This window comes from Haliaeetus albicilla, chromosome 9 (assembly GCF_947461875.1).
Source record: "Haliaeetus albicilla chromosome 9, bHalAlb1.1, whole genome shotgun sequence".
In the NCBI taxonomy this organism is placed as follows: domain Eukaryota; kingdom Metazoa; phylum Chordata; class Aves; order Accipitriformes; family Accipitridae; genus Haliaeetus; species Haliaeetus albicilla.
Window position 1 is genome coordinate 30,831,368 of NC_091491.1, and position 18,836 is coordinate 30,850,203.

The 18,836-nt window shown below is 46.9% G+C and overlaps 1 protein-coding gene across 7 annotated transcripts in view; it reads right to left on the reverse strand.

The window, feature by feature from the left end:
* Positions 1-248: 248 nt before the first annotated feature.
* The window catches only part of IL1RAP (interleukin 1 receptor accessory protein), a 49,797-nt gene continuing 31,209 nt past the window's right edge, over positions 249-18,836 (reverse strand). For 4 of the 7 annotated variants that reach the window (XM_069792406.1, XM_069792405.1, XM_069792404.1 and 1 more), the window contains 7 exons: positions 17,549-17,714; positions 16,534-16,605; positions 15,255-15,384; positions 14,157-14,305; positions 11,856-12,005; positions 10,754-10,897; positions 250-1,279 (listed from right to left, as the gene is read on the reverse strand). In XM_069792406.1, coding sequence (XP_069648507.1) covers positions 555-1,279; positions 10,754-10,897; positions 11,856-12,005; positions 14,157-14,305; positions 15,255-15,384; positions 16,534-16,605; positions 17,549-17,714 — 1,536 coding nt within the window. In that variant the 3' untranslated portion in view covers positions 250-554. Of the gene's footprint in view, positions 1,280-4,269; positions 7,993-10,753; positions 10,898-11,855; positions 12,006-12,813; positions 13,152-14,156; positions 14,306-15,254; positions 15,385-16,533; positions 16,606-17,548; positions 17,715-18,836 lie in introns of those variants that run through there. The other 3 variants (XM_069792403.1, XM_069792408.1, XM_069792410.1) reach the window with 3 other exon arrangements.

An 18,836-nucleotide genomic window follows, 5' to 3' on the forward strand; every position in this document is an offset into this window, starting at 1 on the left:
TCAGTTTTATTTAGAGAGAAGGGACTTGTCTTAAAACTTTTGACAAAGTTCTTCTAAACCACAGTGGATAACGCACCGTACTGCACGGCGCACTCCTGCGCTGGCGGGAGCTCCCATTACCCTCATTAGCAAAGTTTTACCCTTTGCAAAGAGGTTACTGCCAGGAGCACAGCTTCTCCCCCCTCCCTCCCTCCCGACCCCCGCCTGGGGACCTGCCCTCCCGCACCCAACCCCAGCAGCAGCCCTGCAGCAAAAATGACCACGGCTGGGGAAAAGCAACGCTAGAGAAACACATTTTCAGCTCCACTTTGCAGTTTAACTTAAGGAGAAGGACCCAGGCGGGCAGCCCTGAGCCGAGCCGCTGCTCTGTGTGTGGCTGCAGGTCCCTGGCTCAGATCACCAGCACTGGTGATATCGCTGCAGTCCTCCGTGCCGGCATGGGACTGACAGTGAACGACACCGCGTCAGCCTGCGATATCATAAAAACATCTTAGCTGAGGCCGCGGTGAGTTTCTTTTGCCGGCCCAGCACCTGCGGTGCCGTCAGCCTCTTGGCTAGAGTACGTAGAAGTCGTTGTTGTTCGACAGGTCGCTGTAATGGCAGAGGGCGAGAGCGGGAGCCTGTGCCGGCGGGGGCTCGGCTCGACTTCTGCCCTGAACCCCCTGTGCCGTAGGCCTGCCCGAGCCCGGCTTGCAGAGATGAGCGTCCCACCTGGGCTCAGCCACAGCCCGATGCTTGCGCTTGAGTCTGCTGCCGCCATTGCAATAGGTCCCACAACACTGGCACGTCAAGAAGTGCTTGGCTCGGTGTTTGGCCTTTGACTCGGGGGCTGGGGCTGTCCCTCCGGGAACGAGAGTCCCTGCTGCGGTGCCCCGTGGGCCGAGCTGCCCTTTCAGCTGGCTCCTTCTCCTCTGGACGGGGTCCAGGCTGATGTCCGACTGGGAAGAGCAGCTCTCGTTCCAGCCAGTGCCAGCGCTCAGGCTGCGCAGCGGCAGGGCGAGCCGCAACGCCTTCCAGAACTGGGAGCCGGAGCGCTTGGACTTCTCCCCCTTCCAGGTGACGAAGGAGACGGATTCCTTCAGCTGGAGGATGCTGGGGTGGGTGCACTGCAGTGGCCTGTACTCTACCACGATAAGCTTGGTGGCGATGGCGTTCTGGCACATGATGCCCAGCTTGAACTCCAGGAGGCTGATACTCTTCTCTGTCAAGTAATCGGGACTCAGGACCACGATCATCCTGCGGCTCCTCTGGATGAAGTCGAACACAGCTTCGGTGGTATCTAAGAGTGCAAGGGCAGAGGAATTGGGGTGCACAAGGGGGAGGGAGCAGGGAGAGAAAAGCTGAAGGAAGCTGTTAGGTGGCATACCTGCACAGATCTCCCCTTCCCACAAAGGCAAACCTGGCACAAGCCCAGTGACTTTCGACTTGCCCACGCTCCTGCTGGCAAGGACTGCATGAGCAACAGCAGCATTTTTGCTTTGCAGTGGGTTTTTGAGAAGGCTGAAGTGGTAAATGAGAAGCCAGGATAAGCCAGGACCGTACTCTGACTTCTGCCCTGCATGGCATCACTGCTGCCCAGGGAAGTGCAGGCATTTGATAAAGGGCAGGTCTTGTTCGGGAACCACCTGCCCACAGCTCTGGCAGCCCTTTGCATGGGGGGAACAAAGTGAAGCAATCACGTCATCGTGCCACAGCTCGCAGTGACAAGGCTAAGACCCACCTCCCTCCCTCTCATGCTCTCTCATCTAGAAATGGAAGCTCCAAACTTAGAAAGCAAAAATGTCAGCCTTAAACCTCTCCATCAGATCCCCTAGCTTGATGGGGCGGGGGGGGGGAAGGTGAAAATACTGTCCTTCAAAGCATTTCTTGGGATTAACTGCAGTTTGTAAAGCTCAGCAAGATGCTTAGCTGGAATGGTGCCAGGCAAGGGCAGCATCTCTTTTGTTATGAATGTTGAAAAGCAGCAAACCTGAAGGATGTCCTTGGACTTCTATCTATGGCTTGGGATGCAGTAAGCATATTGAAGGTATCATGGCTAATGAGTAAGCAGTGGAAAGGGTGAGAATTAATAGGGCTGTGGCACTTAGCAAATTAACCCAAGCTGATTAACAGAACTGAAAAAACTTAAAAAAAACCCCACCCACTTACTGAGTGCTGGTGCCTGAGATGGGTGGGGACCTGAGGACAAGGTGGAGTTCAAGCAGGACAGGGATCATTGGAGTAAGAGCTCTTGCACACTGAGACAAAAGCCTCCCTATAGGAATGTCTTCCAAAGAGCTGTTCTGGGGAGAAGAGCTACCTGCTGCTTCCATTGCCTTTCACGCTGCTAAAGCCTTGATTCCTCAGTCTGGAGACTCCCCTTTCTTCCTGCCAGTGGAACACTGGTCTTTTATATACATAAAAACACTGCTCCTTCCCTGCAATGGCAATGTCTCTTATTCTTCCAGCACTTGGCTCTCTCTTTCCTTACCTCACAGCAGAAGGTGCACCATGTTGCACCTGGATGCGTCTTATTTTAATATTGTACAGAGCAATATTTTTTTCTTATTTTTTCAAAGATACATGACTAGCTGTAAAACTCATTGTCGCTAGATTATTTGGGGACCAAGAACTTGGGATAGGAGAAAGGATTGAACAATAATATCCTAATGGAGAAAGTAAGGCACTGTTTGTTTCTTTAACATAATACTGGAATATAAATCAAACTATGTGAAGTATTTTTTTCTTGTATACAAGGTTGGGGGGGATTCCCCCCCCCCCCCCCCCCCCCAGGAAAACACTGATTCATTGAAACCAAAAGTAGATTATAAAGTCAGTTCTGTCAGAATTTTCACTTCATGCCATGAAATGTTCTTACCATCCTATTTCAAAGGCACAAAGAATTGTCAGCAATCTCCCAATTTACTGAGCCCAGACCTCATTCAAACCTTTCTATAACTGATTGAGATCTATTTTGAAATCATCCGAGCTTCGACATTTTGTGAAAGAAAAAGCTCCTCTGCTGGTTTGAAAGGTCTTTCTTTTTGAAACTGGAATCATAGAATCACAGCAAAATGTAGGCAGGAGCAGCCCCTGGGAGGTCACCTATTCTACCTGCCTGCTCAAAAAGCACAGGTTCAATTAATGTGAATGATTCCAACACTGCTGAAATGAAATGTTTTGATTGAGCCGACAGTAATGGTTTTCTTTTATCAATTTTGAATTTGCAACACTTTTTGAGACTTGGCATTTTTTTGGCAGGGAAAATGCTCAAATTCCTAAAGATAGATTTTATTTCTGAGAATGGGATGCATTTAGACTTGGCTGACCAGGATACCTTGGGATGTTCAGTTTACAATGTAATCCCAGCTCACGAAAAATTCTGAGTGGCCACTTCATAGTGTGCAGGCAGAATGGTCCCTCCCAGTGACACCAACAGCACAGAATGGGGCAGGCAGCAATAACACTGTGGGGGCTTTGGTACTGACAGAGTGGGGAATTTGATACTCTTGGATATATCTGCTTTATACTAAAAAAATCTATCTTTACTACGTGATTACGAAGGACACCGCATATTTTTGTTGGTTTACTCATGTCTACCCTAACGCGACCCAGAGATATAACAGAGGATTATAAGAGCCATACATTTGTCCCAGACCAATAAAAGCTGAGGGGTCACAGATCCCATACCCCATAGACCGCAAATCCCTAGATTGTCACAAGTCTTCATTTTGCTAGTGGTCTGGAAGTACTAAGCTCTTTCTCAACTTACCTGCTAGCATACAAACAAGGGAAAAAGCCAAGAAAGTGTCTTCAATGGGAAAACAGGAAGCTAAATGAACCTTTTCTACCCAACTACCTGGAAGGTGATGGTCAAAGCAGCCTAAGAGTGAGTTTGATTTCTGTGGTTAGGGCAGATTTCCAAGATTTCTGTTTAACATTCTGGCTTGGTCTCTCAAGCACAAGGAGGGCATTTCCTTCCCATTTTTCCATCTTGTGATTGCTGACTGAGCACTCCTTGGGTCAGAGACTTTCTGCGTGTGTGTGCCACTGCTGGGTGACATTTGAGTGGTGCGTGTCATTGTGTTTCTGCTTGCATGGCCCTGGTAGCAGTGGTGGTGCCTCAGGATCTCTGCAGGCACACCATGAAACAGCCAGGAAAATGCCCCCCTCTAAGGAGGTGTCCCCACATGATCTCAATGCTTAGACTACACACAGTCATCTTTCTTTAACAGCCTTTCACAGACATAATGGGGAGGAAAATGATACTTATGAGAAATGCACAAGGACTGAAATGCAAAAGTGAAAATGTTTTATTGAAAAGCAAAATAAACTACTGACACTTCACAGACCAAATAACATAAAGGCAAAAACATACAGAGAAGAGAAGGGAAAACTCTGGAACAGCTGTACAACATCAAACGGCATGGGGGAGGGAAGATATTTTTTCCAATTTGTGCCACACTATTTCCCCATGAAATAACGACGAGGAATTTTGTATGAGCTGCATATTGATAAACATTAGGTTAGAGCACAGAAACTCAAATGAATCAACTGAACTAGACAGATGCTGTGACAGAATCCCACAATGGAAACCACACGTGGCATAGGATGAAATGGCAGGCGTATGTGAGGTGCTTTGCAGATCTGCATTACAGCTGGGACTGGGCTTTGCCCCTCACCTGACAGCTCCCAGCAATGCCAGTGGTAAAGCTCCCACGGAAGGGGAGCTGGTCCAGTGCTATTCCTTCCACACTGCTCCCTCTGGACTTCTCGGGCCCCTTTCAGACCATCGCAGCTTTTGCCTTGTGGGTGCTCTGCTGATGTCTCTCAGTAATCCTGTTCTGAGGTTGCAATGGCACCAAGGGCCGCTGCGATGTATGCCAGAGAAAGTCCTGGTCTATTATTTATTTGGAAAACTCTTTGAATAAAATCAGCAAGATAAATGAGGTGAATTTAACTTCCTAAAATAATCAGTCTTACTAAAACATCAGCAGAAGTTCTCTTGGTACCTCAGCCAAAAGTGAGATGTGACGTGGTGAGGTCTGGGATGTTAATTGAATTTATGTGTATTTTTGAGACTATTTCTTAAAAATCAAATTGGAATCTAACACAGTTCTGATTTGGCCTCAGGGCCTTTCCTCTGCCTGCAGATCTGGCAGCTGATTACAGAGACGCTGAAAACACAAACAAAAAGGTGAAGCTGGGCAAAATGATGTGGTTGCAATGGCTTCACAAAGCTGAGCATGGTTTTGGGTGCTATTTCATACAAATGAAGCTTTCTGGAGTGTGGGAAGAAGCAGCTCTGTCCCTCCACTGACAGCCACGGTAGAAAAGCTTGTAACAGCAAAGCTTTTAAGCACCTCTGCACAGATGAGGAGCTCCACTGCCCTCAGTGAAGCTGACTGCAATTTTACCTGCTTAAAGCAAAGCTTACTTGGGGCAGCGGGGGTGAAGAGGAAGGTGAGAAAGAAGCTCTATGTGTTCCACATTTGTACAGTACCTGCCCAACAGTATGTGTGGCTGTGGCTCCCCGCTGCCCTGGAATAACATCATTAATCATAAGATGCTAAGAGCAAGGGGCTTCACTGATGCCAGGATTCAGCCCCACACCTTTAAGACTGGGCTGTTTACTGGGAGGCCCTCAAACCTCCCTGCTCAGCTGGGTGAATAGTGCATAGACTCCAAATTGTAGTGCTTTTTTAATGCCATTATGAATAGATATGCTTCACCTGCTGGACACCAACAGAGCAAAAGCATGAGTCAGAGGTGACTCAGGAGCAACCATTATCAACAAAAAATAAGCAAGCACTTCGTGTGCATAATACTGAATTCCACAATTAAGTGGGCAGGCCCTTGCAGTGGAAGCTACAGGAGTATGGAGACACCCCCAGAGCTTGTAGTTTCATGTGAAAACATTGTGAACAACAGTACCAGTCAATGCCAGAGTCCCACTGTGCTTTGGTCTGTCCTACAAGGGAAGGGACACTCCCCTCCTTGGTCTGAAAAGCCTGTCTGCTGGGGATTAACTCACCAGGTCCTCTCCTATGTCTGCTGCCTCCCACTGAAGCAAGGACTGGTACTCAATGGTTTTTTTTATTTCCATTTGTGCAAAGCTTGCAGAAGCCGAGATACATCCTCTGTTCTGCAGCTCTGGGCTGGAAACAAGACGGGTGGAGACTTGCTTTGTAACGCCAAGGCTAGTTTAAACCTGAGCCCTGAATTATGAATGGGTGATGTTCATAGCCAGGCAGAGAACACTGAGTCTTCACAGAATAGTTTGGGTTGAAAGGGACCTTTAAAGGTCATGTAGTCCAACCCCCTGCAATGAGCAGGGACATCTTCAACTAGATCAGGTTGCTCAGAGTCCCATCCAACCTGACCCTGAATATGTCCAGGGATGGGGCACCTACCACTTCTCTGGGCAACCTGTTCCAGTGTTTCACCACCCTCATCATAAAAAATTTCTTCCTTAAATCTAGTCTGAATCTACCCTGTTTTAGTTTAAAACCATTATCCCTTGTCCTATCACAACAGGCCCTACTAAAAAGTCTGTCCCCATCTTTCTTATAAGCCCCCTTTAAGTATTGAAGGGCCACAATAAGGTCTCCCCAGAGCCTTCTCTTCTCCAGGCTGAACAACCCCAACTTTCTCAGCTTTTCCTCATAGTCTTACCCAGCTGGACAGAGCTAGTAGTTTTTAATAAGTTCAAATAAGTTTGTAGGGTCTCCTGGGGAGTTGGATATATATCCAGTGTCATCCCAGAGGCCTCGGCAGCACCTTGCGTGATGCTTTCCCCCAGCCAGCAGCACAGAGACAGTAGGCGGGTTCAGTAGTAAATTGGGGTTCCTTGCAGTGCTTGTGAAGTCCCTGAGTTTAGAAAAAGGCATCTCTCAGACATGCTCCATGGCCTGTACTGATGAGATATTTCCCCTGGATTACAAGCATTACAGCCCTGAAGGATCTGGGGTACTCAAGAGACTGCAGAGTCCCAGAGACTGACCACTTATTAGTAGAAATGCTACAATACAAATATCACCTAGCGGAGCTTTTTTTAAAATGCTTTTGTAACAGCCATTTCACATTGCCAAACTGTCTGAATGCCCCTGCTCCTACAGAAACATGGGGAGCAAAGATGAGGAGCCTCAAGAGTTTATGCTCCCCCCACAATGATCAGCACGATATAGCTGGGACATGCATGAAAGGCTCTATACTGGAGCCACCTTTCAAACTGTTCTCCAGCCTCTGCAACAAGGACCAACGACCAGGAAGGAGTGAAGCTGCTTAGGAGAGGAAAGGAGCTCTGTCCTGGATGCTAACAAAAGTCCCATAGGAACTGGAGCTAGGAGTACTGGCCTATGCAAATACCATGCTATCACAAGGTGTTGTCTGCATCGCACCTGGATAGCCCAAATTTAGATGCTGAGCCCAGCGACTGTGTGGTTGATGACAAGGACATGCATTTGCAGAGAGGAGGTGTAGGCATCTTTGGTCTCTCTACTGCCAGGGCAGTAGAAAAGCTACAGGGAGACATGACTGTCCTCTACAATGCTTGGGACACAGTCCTTCATGGCAAAAACCCTGAGTTCCTTCCCACTCCCTGGCCTAACTTGTGGATTTTGGGGGTTTGTTTTGTTTTGTTTTCCGATGGTGTCAAACACTTTTCAGGGATACGCATGAGCCCTTCAAGGCTCAAACTCCTGCTAATTTTTTTCACTGGCATTTCCACCTGCAGCTGCTTCCAGAACCTGCCCTTTGGGAACTTGGATTTCTCTCCTTTCCATTTAATGACAGTCAAGGCCGCCTTGGCCTGCTTCAGCTCCTTCACTTTGCTCTTCTTGATGGCTTTGTACTGCACTAGAATGACTTTGATGTTGCCCTTGGAGGCCATATTCTCTAGACCAGCCTTGAGCTCCAGCAGGGCTTGCGTCCCCTGCAAGACGTAGTTGGGGCTCAGGACAACAACCAGACGTCGGCTTTTCTGGATGAAGCTGAGGGTTTCGTCTGTGACAACTGGGAGAAAGAAACATTGAGGTGGTTAGTGATGGCGGAGAACATGCTGTTGAGCTGCTAGTGTGACACCAGGTGTCTCTTGAAGGGGACAATAAAATCCCTTGGAGGCCCTTTTTAGAGACTATACTGGTGCTTCCCAACCCTGCAAGCGATTCCAGGTAGGGCCTCCTACACCATGGCTGGTACCCACTACCCCATACAGTGACATCTTCTACTCCCAGCCCTAGGCTGCCTACAGATGTGTTTCCTCCTCCACATGCTACACGGAGATGCCTGCCGTAGCTACATCTGAAAGGCACTGTACTACGTGGCAGTGACACTGCCCAATGCTATAAGAATGCCATATGGCCAAGAGGGCTGCTCTGGTAGGCTCAGATTTAGCTTTCTTCTAGTGAGAGTGGAAAAAGGGGCGCTCTGGAGCAAAGCAGGAAAATTGGAGCTGGACAACATATGACCTCAAGGAAAAAACTCAGCCTGAAGAGGCGTCAGGAAGCCCGAATGCCTATGCTTACGTCCTCCTCTGGCAGATGTCCAGAGTGACTCTGGGTAATCCCTTCACTCCTCTTGCCTCAGTTTCCCCACACCAAATACACACAGTAAGTATCTACTTACTGTAGATAGATTCCCTCCCTGAATGTCCTCATGGGTTAATTTGCTTTGGAACTACTACCACCCTAACTCCTGTTACTCATCCAGCTGTTCCTGTTGCTGTCATCGATGAAAGCAGATTTGAGTGTTTCTAGAAGTGACAAGTAAACTGCTCTGAGGACTTTTAATGAAGTGTCCCAAAAGTGATACCCTTTATGCTGGAGACATGTCATGGTAACCGTGGATCCTTTTTGATTTTCTAACATCTGCAGGTAGACTATCCTTAGGCACCTTTCTGTAATTAATGTGAAAACTCGTTGTAAGTGTGAATCCTGGTGCTTGCACTCTCTGCTGCAGAATCTCCCACACTTCATTGACAAGGGAACGCTCTTGACTGGTCAGAAAATACAATGGAGAATAAAATAACTCTGACAAGCAACTTCATTTAGCTGTCAAGCACATTTGATTAGTCCCCGTCAGCAAACTCCCAGGATAATCCATCTCCCACTGTTTCTTCATCAAGGACAACATAACTCTCTACCTGTGACTCAGATGAACACTCTGGAGGCATGCCACCAGCTGCCAAAAGCTATTTCCTGGCTCACCGTGCTTCCCCAAGAAGGAGATTAGTCAAATCCTAGCTAAGAAGCAACAGGGAAGCCCCAGCAGCGTTGCAAACAAGCCGTGCGATGATGAGCCACCGCAGCAGTGCTCCGGAGGGCTGGCGCTGGGCTGAGGCTGGTAGTGACTGCCACCGTAAGCAGGGATGGCAGCGCTCTGGAGGTGAGAGTGAAGGGCAGGGAACCCAGGAGAGTTGTGCTGGGAGGAAAATGAGACCCTCCAAAGGGAAAGGGGAAGACGGCAAGAAGTGGTAGAGGGAACAGGAAGGAGATGTACATCTTGAGGAACAACCGGTGAGAACAGCTCAGAGCAAACCTGGTTTGAGCCTGGCACTGGCATCAAGGAAACAGAGCCTGGAAGGTGCCCTGCCACATCATCCAGGCTCTCTCTGGAAGGAACAGCACCAGGATTGCAGCTGTCTCCCTGCACCCTGAGGCACAAGTATTTATTTGCCCTCAAACTTAGAGGTGCTGTGTCCTGGCAATGATCTAGGAGATAAAGATAACAGATCCCAGACTGATTCTGCTCCCTCTGTCAGACAGCTGGGCTGGGACTGCAGCAGTCCCTCCTGTCCTACCCAAAAGGGACCCCAATGGACTTTATCAGCACAGGTTCTGTCATCAGTGGGGTCCTGACCCAAAGCCCCAGAATTCAAAGTGGGGCAGTCTGCACTGGTGAAAGTTCAGGCTTTGAACTTTTAGTAGGCATCAGGGATCATACAGCCAACTCAGTCCCCGGGACACTAGAAATGTAAAGCGTTGGCTAGATTTGTACCCTTGCTGTGGCACCTGTGTGACTGTACACATATCTGGAGAGTTTCACAAGCTTCCATTCTTGGTGATTCCCTGCAACCCTCCAGCAGACACTGTGTCCAGAACCTTGTACGATTTAGCTTGAAATGGTGAAAAACAAATCTACATCTTAGTGAAGAGATGAGTCTCACTACCTGCAACAAAGTACTCGTAATCATAGCAACTTAATTGTATGCCATGTTAGACACAGACTCTCTAATTAATGAGGGTGAGCGGGAGGCCTTCTGGGAGGGCACATTATCTTCTCACTGATGTTGGCGTGGTGCTCTCCACACCTCCCTGAAGCAGACACTCCTGGTTTTACAGGCACTCACCATTACCCTCTGTGAGCTACCAGTCTGGTCCAGTATCACACTCCCCCTGCCTCTTTTCTTTCTAGCCTTGACTTTATCCCCTTTTTTTAAGGCAGCTTAGAGGGTTTGCATGAAGGTCGGTGGTCTGATTCCCTCATGTCGATAGATCAATCACTCCTGTACATCACTCCTGGGGAGAGCAACTGAAATGACCAACAACCACCACTTGCCCACTGCAGCCTTTTTGGTGGCCTGGAGCATCTGCAACATTGTCACATGAAGCAAAAACATTAGAAAATACCAACAAGAGATCGTTAATGGAGATGGGGGAAAAAAAACCAAAGGATAAAGTTAATCTGGATAAGCCAGTTCCTATCAATTATCAATACCTCAAAGAACAATAAAAAGAGGATGCACATGGAGCACAGCCCCTTGTGAAATACTCACTTCCTCCAGGGAGGCTGTCTCTGTCAAAGATACACAGCTTGTACCCAAACTCATTCTCCAAGACTCCCCGCAGCGTCAGCAGCACAAATTCCTCCTCCTCCGCGTTGCGTGCGTAGGACACGTACACATCATACTCCTTCCCGTCTGAGCATTGGAAGCGCAAAGAAACACAAACGGCAGAAGAGACACTTGTGATACTGCACATGCTGAGCCTTTGACTTACTTCATGGGAAAAGCCAATATGAAGGTTCACTTTGAGCTCAGGCACCACAGGTTAAGACACATTGATTTCCACAGTTACAAGACAGCAGCCCTGCCTCTTTGACTACCCAGCCTGAACATGCAGGGTATTTGGAGACTGCTGGGTCACTGAAGGCATGAGACCGCAGCAAGATAACCAACCCATTCTGTCCACAGTCCTTTTGTCTTTTGACACCTCTGACACTGCTTCCTCTCATTGCTGTCTATCCACATGAGCAGTCCCACCAGACAGAGACTTGCACCCTGCCTACACCCTCCGAGAGCCGCCGCACCCCCTTGGCAGGTTCACACCACAAGCTGCGAGGGCTCAAACACCCTCCTCATCCTACAGAGGAAGAAATCTCAGCTCAGAGTCCCAAGAAATGAACTCCCAGCAACACAGGGAAACTGTGGAAGAACTGAGGACAGAAGGGTGATTTCCAGACCCATCCTTTTGGATGCCTTCCCACATTTTAAAGCAAATCACCCTGGATTTGTGAATCCTTACATAAAGTCACCAGAGCCACTGGAGACTTACTGAAACTTGATAACTTATCTTGACCATCTAGATCGGATGAAACAGCTAGGCATCAGCAGGGCAGTGCCCAAGGGATTCTGACGTGTCCATACTTCACCTCTGCAGACAATACAGAGGACTTCTCTCTCCTTTCCCCCAACCCAAACCTGACTCCTCTTGCTCTAAAATGACCCACACAACTGAATGCAGGTATAGAAATGGAAGGTCAAAATGTCATTATGCTGTGAAGAAGGTTAAAAATAGCTTACATGAAGATTCCTCTATGAAAACATAGGGACAAGCCTGTAGCAGGATAAAATAAATGTAAGCCCTTTAGCTCCTTACCTAGAATGGTTTCATCTGTTCCAAAATGAGCCCGATAGAAGAGGACCATTTCAAACCAATAAACGTGATAGATGACTATCAGCACCACAATGAGCAGGATGGTTGCCCCCAGTCCACAGGCCAGCTCCACGGTGTACTTCGGTGCCACAACTGGGTTCAAAAATAAAGAGGGGGTATGGTTTACAGAACAGGTTGGGCCTTCAGTTGAGCAGCAACAAGCCTGTGTCACATGCAGCCAAATACCACAAAGGAACAGCCAAGAGCCAAGCTGGCCCTTCAGAGTAAGGTGGCCAAGCCAAGGTTTTTCTGGCAGGACACATGATGGCTGGCCACCCTGGAGTCCCCGTTCTGGGCTACTAGGTCTGGTTGGGCTGGCAGAGCAAGTCAAAGCACAGGCTGGACTTCGGGCTCTGAGCAAGACCCTGGGAGCAGGCAGATGGTAGAATGACCTGTTGATGGAAACCACCTGCACAGTCCAAAGCCAGCTTGTGAACATGACCTTCTCAGCACTATATGCAAACTCTTGGGGCAACACAACAGCACTCTACTTCTAGGAGAGCCAGCCAAAGCTCACCTGCAGCAAATAAAGGTAATGGCCACCACCTTTCCCTCCCCATCAAACACGCACAGTTCTTGTGGCTTGTCCCAAGACTGACAGCAAGTACATAACTAGCCATGGCCTGATTGTTTTCCACCAAGAAAGAAGAATTGGAGTTCATTACAGAAAAGTTGAAATGCTTGCAAAGAAATAGGACAACCTGTGGACATCAAGCCCGAATATCACAGGCCCCCCTCCAACTCATACGGTGTCTGTCATGCCACTGATGCTTCTTTGTATTAAGGACAGAAAATAACTCCACTAACTGTAACCCTGGGCAACTCCATTTTTATGGCAATTCATGTGGCAGCTGACATGCACACTGGCAAACTGCATAATAAAAGAACAGCAGTGAGTAGAGACATGACAAAATTTCAAGATTTAGTAAGTTTTCTTAGAAACTGAATTACAAAAAAAGAAAATGGAAGGAATTTAACGACTTTCATTAGGTGATGAGCAACAGAAAGTACATGAGAAGGAGAGGGAAATCATCCAGAAAAAGCAGGAAACATATATAACCTAATGTAATGAAAGAGCTGGAGCCAACATATATAGCTACTTGCTAAAAAATGGAAGACAAGTGCTGAGGGGCTAGGTTCTGGCATGCTTGATGTTCCTATGTGCAGTGGGATGGTCTGCAGTGAGCTTAGCTTAAGGTTTCTCTGCCAGCAGCAGTTGGGAATGGTTCTTGAATTTTTCTGTGGAACAGAGCAAAAAGGAGGGGTGGCGAGTAACCAGGTCTGCTCAGAGCAAACCCACTCAACTGCTTAGGAGCAGACAGGGGAGGAAGAGAGAGGGTAGTGTGGATCAGTCCACTAGAAAACAGCATTTAGGCACTGCTGTATAGAGAAAGAATCCGAAGATTTTAGATTCACTTCTGCTACATGTACAAACATTATCATCCTAGCAGAATTATGTATGTAGGATGAACACACTGGCAAATGGTTTTAGCCTCAGTTGTGTGTTTGGTCTATTGTTCCTTCCAACCTACAGTAAGCAGGTATTAAAGCTCTAGATGAGGTTAATAAGGAGGTGGAAATATCCACCTTAATCAGGAAACCTCACATACCTATAGTGAGGGCTCAGTTCTTATTACTGACAGGTGGGTCTGGGAAACAGAAACAAAGTCTTTGATGAAAGAAAGATATAGGAAAAAATCCACATTGAACAGAGGTGGATCAGTCCATACCATCCATGCTGAGATGGCTGTATCTAGACTGAAGCATCATCACAGCAAGGAGTAAAACCACAGAGTGTCGCGGTTAGACTGTCTCACTCCCTGAGCAATGTCAACGAGTGCAGTCTGCCTTCTGGAGGATGCCAAGTGGTAGCCGTTGCATCATGCAAAACCCTCACACAAGCAAGTAACACAAAATCATTCCAAGCAGCCTGTCCCCTCAGGTCTACTTCAATTGTGGTACATAGATGGGATGAGAACAACAGGTCTATCTATCCCTCTCTCTCCCCATGCACTTGACCATGGTAGGGTATATGTGGCATCTGTCCTTTGCTCCCTGCCTCCGAGAAGTGGTGCAGTATGACAGCAATAATACAGCAGTGCATACAGAACAGCATGTGTTGGGGAAAAAGGCCTGATGGAATTATTTGTTCCCCTACTGTTTTGCAGGGCAAGGCTCCAGGAAGAACCGACAGGCCTCTCTGAGCATGCCTCATTTCACACCCATGCTCTGCAAGTATTTTACCTTTCATGTGCACTATGGCCTGGCGATGGTCCTTGCCTTTGGCGTTTCTGGCATAGCAAGTATAATTCCGTTTCAAGTCTTCTGGTGCGGCTTTTGCAACTGTTAGAGTCCTTATGATAGTTTTGTCTTCAAAATCTCTAGTAATTTCACTGTAAGAGAAAAACTAGAGGATTACATATGTGAAACTGCAGCAAGTTCTTAGTGGCAAATACTCTTTTCCCCGATATAACCTGACGCTTTCTTTAAAAAAGCCAAAACACCTAAACTGATATTTATAAATCGATACACATTTCAGATTTTAATACAGTTGCAGCTGTTTCTTTATCTGATTTTCCTTAATATTTATTTTGCCACTCATAATTTTCTAGTTGCAGCTGTGTCACGTTGCATTTTAGAGATAAAGGAAGTTCTTGCCTACAAAGCAACAAGACCTCATGAAGTCAGGATTCAGAGCCCACATCGCATTGTCTGTGCAATCCTGGATGAGTCACTTTTGTCTCTCTCTACCTGAACTGATCATCTGCAAAATGGGGATAATAGTATTTCCTTTTGCCTTTCCTTTTTCTACATAGGTTTGCGAACCAGTTGGGGCAGCAACTGCTTGCCACATGTAATTCAGCACCCAGCAAATGGGACTTTGAACCTCATTTGGGTTCTTCATGTAACTGAATCTCTGTTCTTCCTAATCAATACTAAGTATAATACTACATTTTTGTTTTCATCCTCTGTTTTTTGAAACATTTTTATCACTTATGCTATTTGGGAACATTCCTGTAAAGAAAATTCTGTCTGCCCCTGTTTTAGGAGTCCCACAATAGCACCAGCTGTTGGCACCACTACCAGGACCTGAAGAAGTGATAATGTGAACTGGTAAACAAAGCTCCCTCAAATCCTTCTGTAAGACAGGATACTGTCCAGGTCTGGAGGCATCCTCATCATGGCATGGTGCAGACACAGGGGTTTCTGATTAATAGGGAAGTGGAGGACTTCACACTCCCTTGCAAAGGAAAATGGGACTATTGCACGTCTGTACCCACACCTCTCTGCAGGACCCAAGAGAGGGTTAGATACAAATGAAAGTTCACATCACTATGTTACCTTTGTGTGACTTTTATCTTGGGGTCTGTGATGTCATCTGTGTTTTTCCCATCGATGGTCCACCACACCTCAGTCCGGGAGTCCTTCAGGAAAGTGAAAAAGACTTCACAGGACAGAACAAGGTCATCTCCTGGGAAGAAAGGGACCATGGTGAGGTATTGCAAAGCAGAAACAGCATCACCTTGACTTTTGTGCTTTCCAGCGATCCTACCAGCCTAAGCTCTGCCTCCTTTCAGGAGGGAATGAGGCCAGCATCCACCTTCAGGCATCTGGTAACAGTTTAACACCCTGAACATGTTGATTTATGACAGACAAATAAATAGGAAGAAGTATCCTGCCTTCTCAAATGTGTTGTAAATTCCTTGACTGCACCAAGTGACCCACCCAAAGGGAGATGCTCCATGCCAACCACTTCCTTGGAAAGCCAGACAGTGTTAATCATCCCCACTGCACAAGGGACAGATGCCATAAAGCAAAGGATCCAGCTCCACAAAAGCATTTTGGTGGGGGAACACTTGTTCAGGCATTTAACTTCCCCTCAAGATCAGGCTTGGGAGTGTGAATATCTTTGTGATCAGCCCATAAGTGATTTTATCTTAGAGTGACTATGGAAGAAGTCTGACCTTCTGAGCCAAAAATGCTGTGCGTTAAAGTGAAGACTCTGCTGCTCATCATCATCATTAGCACCACATTTATTACAGCAATGTAATGGGACACGATCCATTCAAGATAGGGAATTGCTCCAAAGAGCTATCAGTGTAAACAGATGGGGTGGGGGAAGGGGTATGGTACCCCTTTACACAATGCTGTGAGGCCAGCAAAAGGAGAGCTGTCATTCGTTAGAAAGTAATCAGCCAAGAAGGGAGAGATGAGCAAGAAGTGGCCAGAAGGCTGAAGCCACTGAGGGGCTGAATGAGGGAGGGTTGGAACAAATGACAGGGACAGGGCTGAGACCAGATCCTACAGGAATTTCTCTAAGCAGCTGAGGGTCCCCATTTCATCTGCTTCTGCAGCTGCAGTCCTGCACCTCCATGCCTGAATATCTACCTTTATTCGTGCTTGGAAAAATAAACTTTTAAAGCCATGCTCTCCTATTCTGGCATCGAGAACTGGCAGTCCACACTCTCTGCCAGGCAACTTGTGGCAGCTCGCGTGCTCTGCAAGGGAAAGCACCAGGGATGCAGTGGAAGGGGAGAGCTTCCATGCCTGGCTGGGTCTCCCCATCCTGGTAGGCAGACTGCCAGGGCAGCAACAGCAGGCAGCAAGCGTTGCAATTTACCTGCTTCCACTTCGTAGACAACTTTCTCATTTGGAGAGGTGAATTGTGGTGGCAAGGCCTTGTTCGGAGATCCTGCAGGAGAGAACAGAGAGCCCCCCACAGGGACTTTATGAGAACCTGGGGTCCTTACAGCCTCACTCATGATGCCCCCACGCCCCACTGCAAGTGCCCCTATCTAACATGTGATACAATCCTGCTGCAGAGTTCCATGCAAAGAGAAATCTAATCCTAGTCCCCAAACTCAGGGCCAGACCCAGATTTTGAGGCTTCTCCAAAGTTCAGGTAAGTCTAGATACAAGTTTTTGGACTTCTCACTTCAGAAGAGCTCCATACCCCTCTCATCTCCCACTCAGCATCTCCCACAAGGCACAACCTGTACCAGTTTCTTTTTATCGCTGCTTCTAAAAAACAAAATACAAACATCATTTCCTGTCGCAAGTATTTAATTCAGCTCTTAAAGCAGCAGTTGCCATGGAACTCAGCATGTGCTCTACTGTTCACTAGGTTTTTAAGCTCTGTCTGGCAGGCAGACTAAGCCCTTGTGTGTGGGATGACCTGTCCAAGCACTGGGCTGGGTAACTGGAGCCCTGCCTGGCTGATTAACAGTCTCAAGGCTTTGAGATTGCAAGAAGACCAAGGTAAATGGCTATAATGGGACAATCCCACAAATAACGACAAGCAAAGGGCACTGGAGACAAAAATGAGCAAGAATGCCAAGGTTATGCATTCACATGCCAGCAGAGGGTACCCCTGGCCATCTCATGGGCTGTACCTCACCAGCCTAAGCCTGGTCACCCTCTGTGTTGTTTGGGGCATTTGACATGGTGGTGGGTAGGACCTCCAGTGCCTGGGCAGTCACACGAGGCTGACCCCAGCAAGCAAAAATATACCAGGTCAGTTGGGTAATGCAGTTTGAGCACAACCACAAACGGATCCTGTGACAGACTCTTCCAGCCGTTTTCACCACTTATGCAGCCATCCACCTGCATTTTACGCATTTTAAAGTCATTCTTACCCACCACCTTCATCATTATGGTTCTGGTGAGATTGTAGGTTCTTCCGTGGTCCTTGAATGTCACAATACAAGTGTAATTCCCTTTGTACGCGCTGCGGACAATGCCAATGACAAGCCTGGACCCTTGGGGGTGTCGCTCATAGAAGCCATCCACCAAGTTGCAGTTCTGGAGTTAGGCAGAAAAACACTTGAGTTTGGGGATTCAAAAGTAAAGATACTGGTTTAAATGCTATTACAAAGATCTGTTTTTTATACTATGAATATGATACTTGTGATTGTGATGTACGTTGGACCTATATACCATGAACTTTAAGCATGTTGGAATACAAACTGGTACGTTCACCTTGAAAATGAGGCGATGAAGCAGATGACTCTCATAGTTTTATCCCACTTTAAAGACAGACAAGTTTATAAGAGAGACATCTCTGATCCAGAACTACACTTGCAATCAAGGTGAGCACCTCAGCAGAGTGAAGAGTGAAAGTAAAGAGACAGGAAGAAAATGCTGATGTATTCACAAATGGATACTAAGACTAAAGGACATGTCCCCCTTGATGTCAGCGTGTCTAACTCTTTCGGGACTAATTAAGCTACCCTGACTGACTTCAGCTGAGGATGAGGTCCCAAAATTGGCAACTGGCAAACGAGAATCTGTAGTACAGAAACCTTAATAGCTCTTCTCTTTCTGTCAGGAAAGGCAAGAAACCTCTGCCAAGTACCAAGCTAGAGATCCCTTTTCAGAAAAGGGTTATGCAGATGACATCTTGATTGTCATAAAACCCAAAGATGTGCACATTTTCTCAGAGATTATTTCTGAATGGTACATTTCCAAATCAGATACATCCTAATGGGGCAGTTTAAGACAGGGGTCATATACCATTTTTAATGATTTTTATTAGGCATGGAATGACTTGCTGCCTGAAAAATTACTTCCATGGGGCTTTTTGTTTCATTCTGCTAATTGATTGTTGAGATGTGAATTTCAATGAATGGTACAAGCATAGCATTTCAGCTACTCAAGTGAAACTGCTCCTCTTGGATACAAAAGTAAGTTTTTCCTGAAGGGTTTTAGAGTTGGGCGTTTTCTTTTGGGGGGGTGGTGGGTTTTTTTGTTTGGGGTTGGGTTTTTGTTTTTGTTTTTTTTTTTTTTTTTTAATCAGCAGATGTATTTGTTGCCAACTTTCTTTATTATTAAATTCACTCATACAGAACCTTCTATCTAGAAATCCAAAAGCGCTTTATAAGCAGTTAGATAATTCAGTGCCATAACCCTCTGGCTGCACATCCC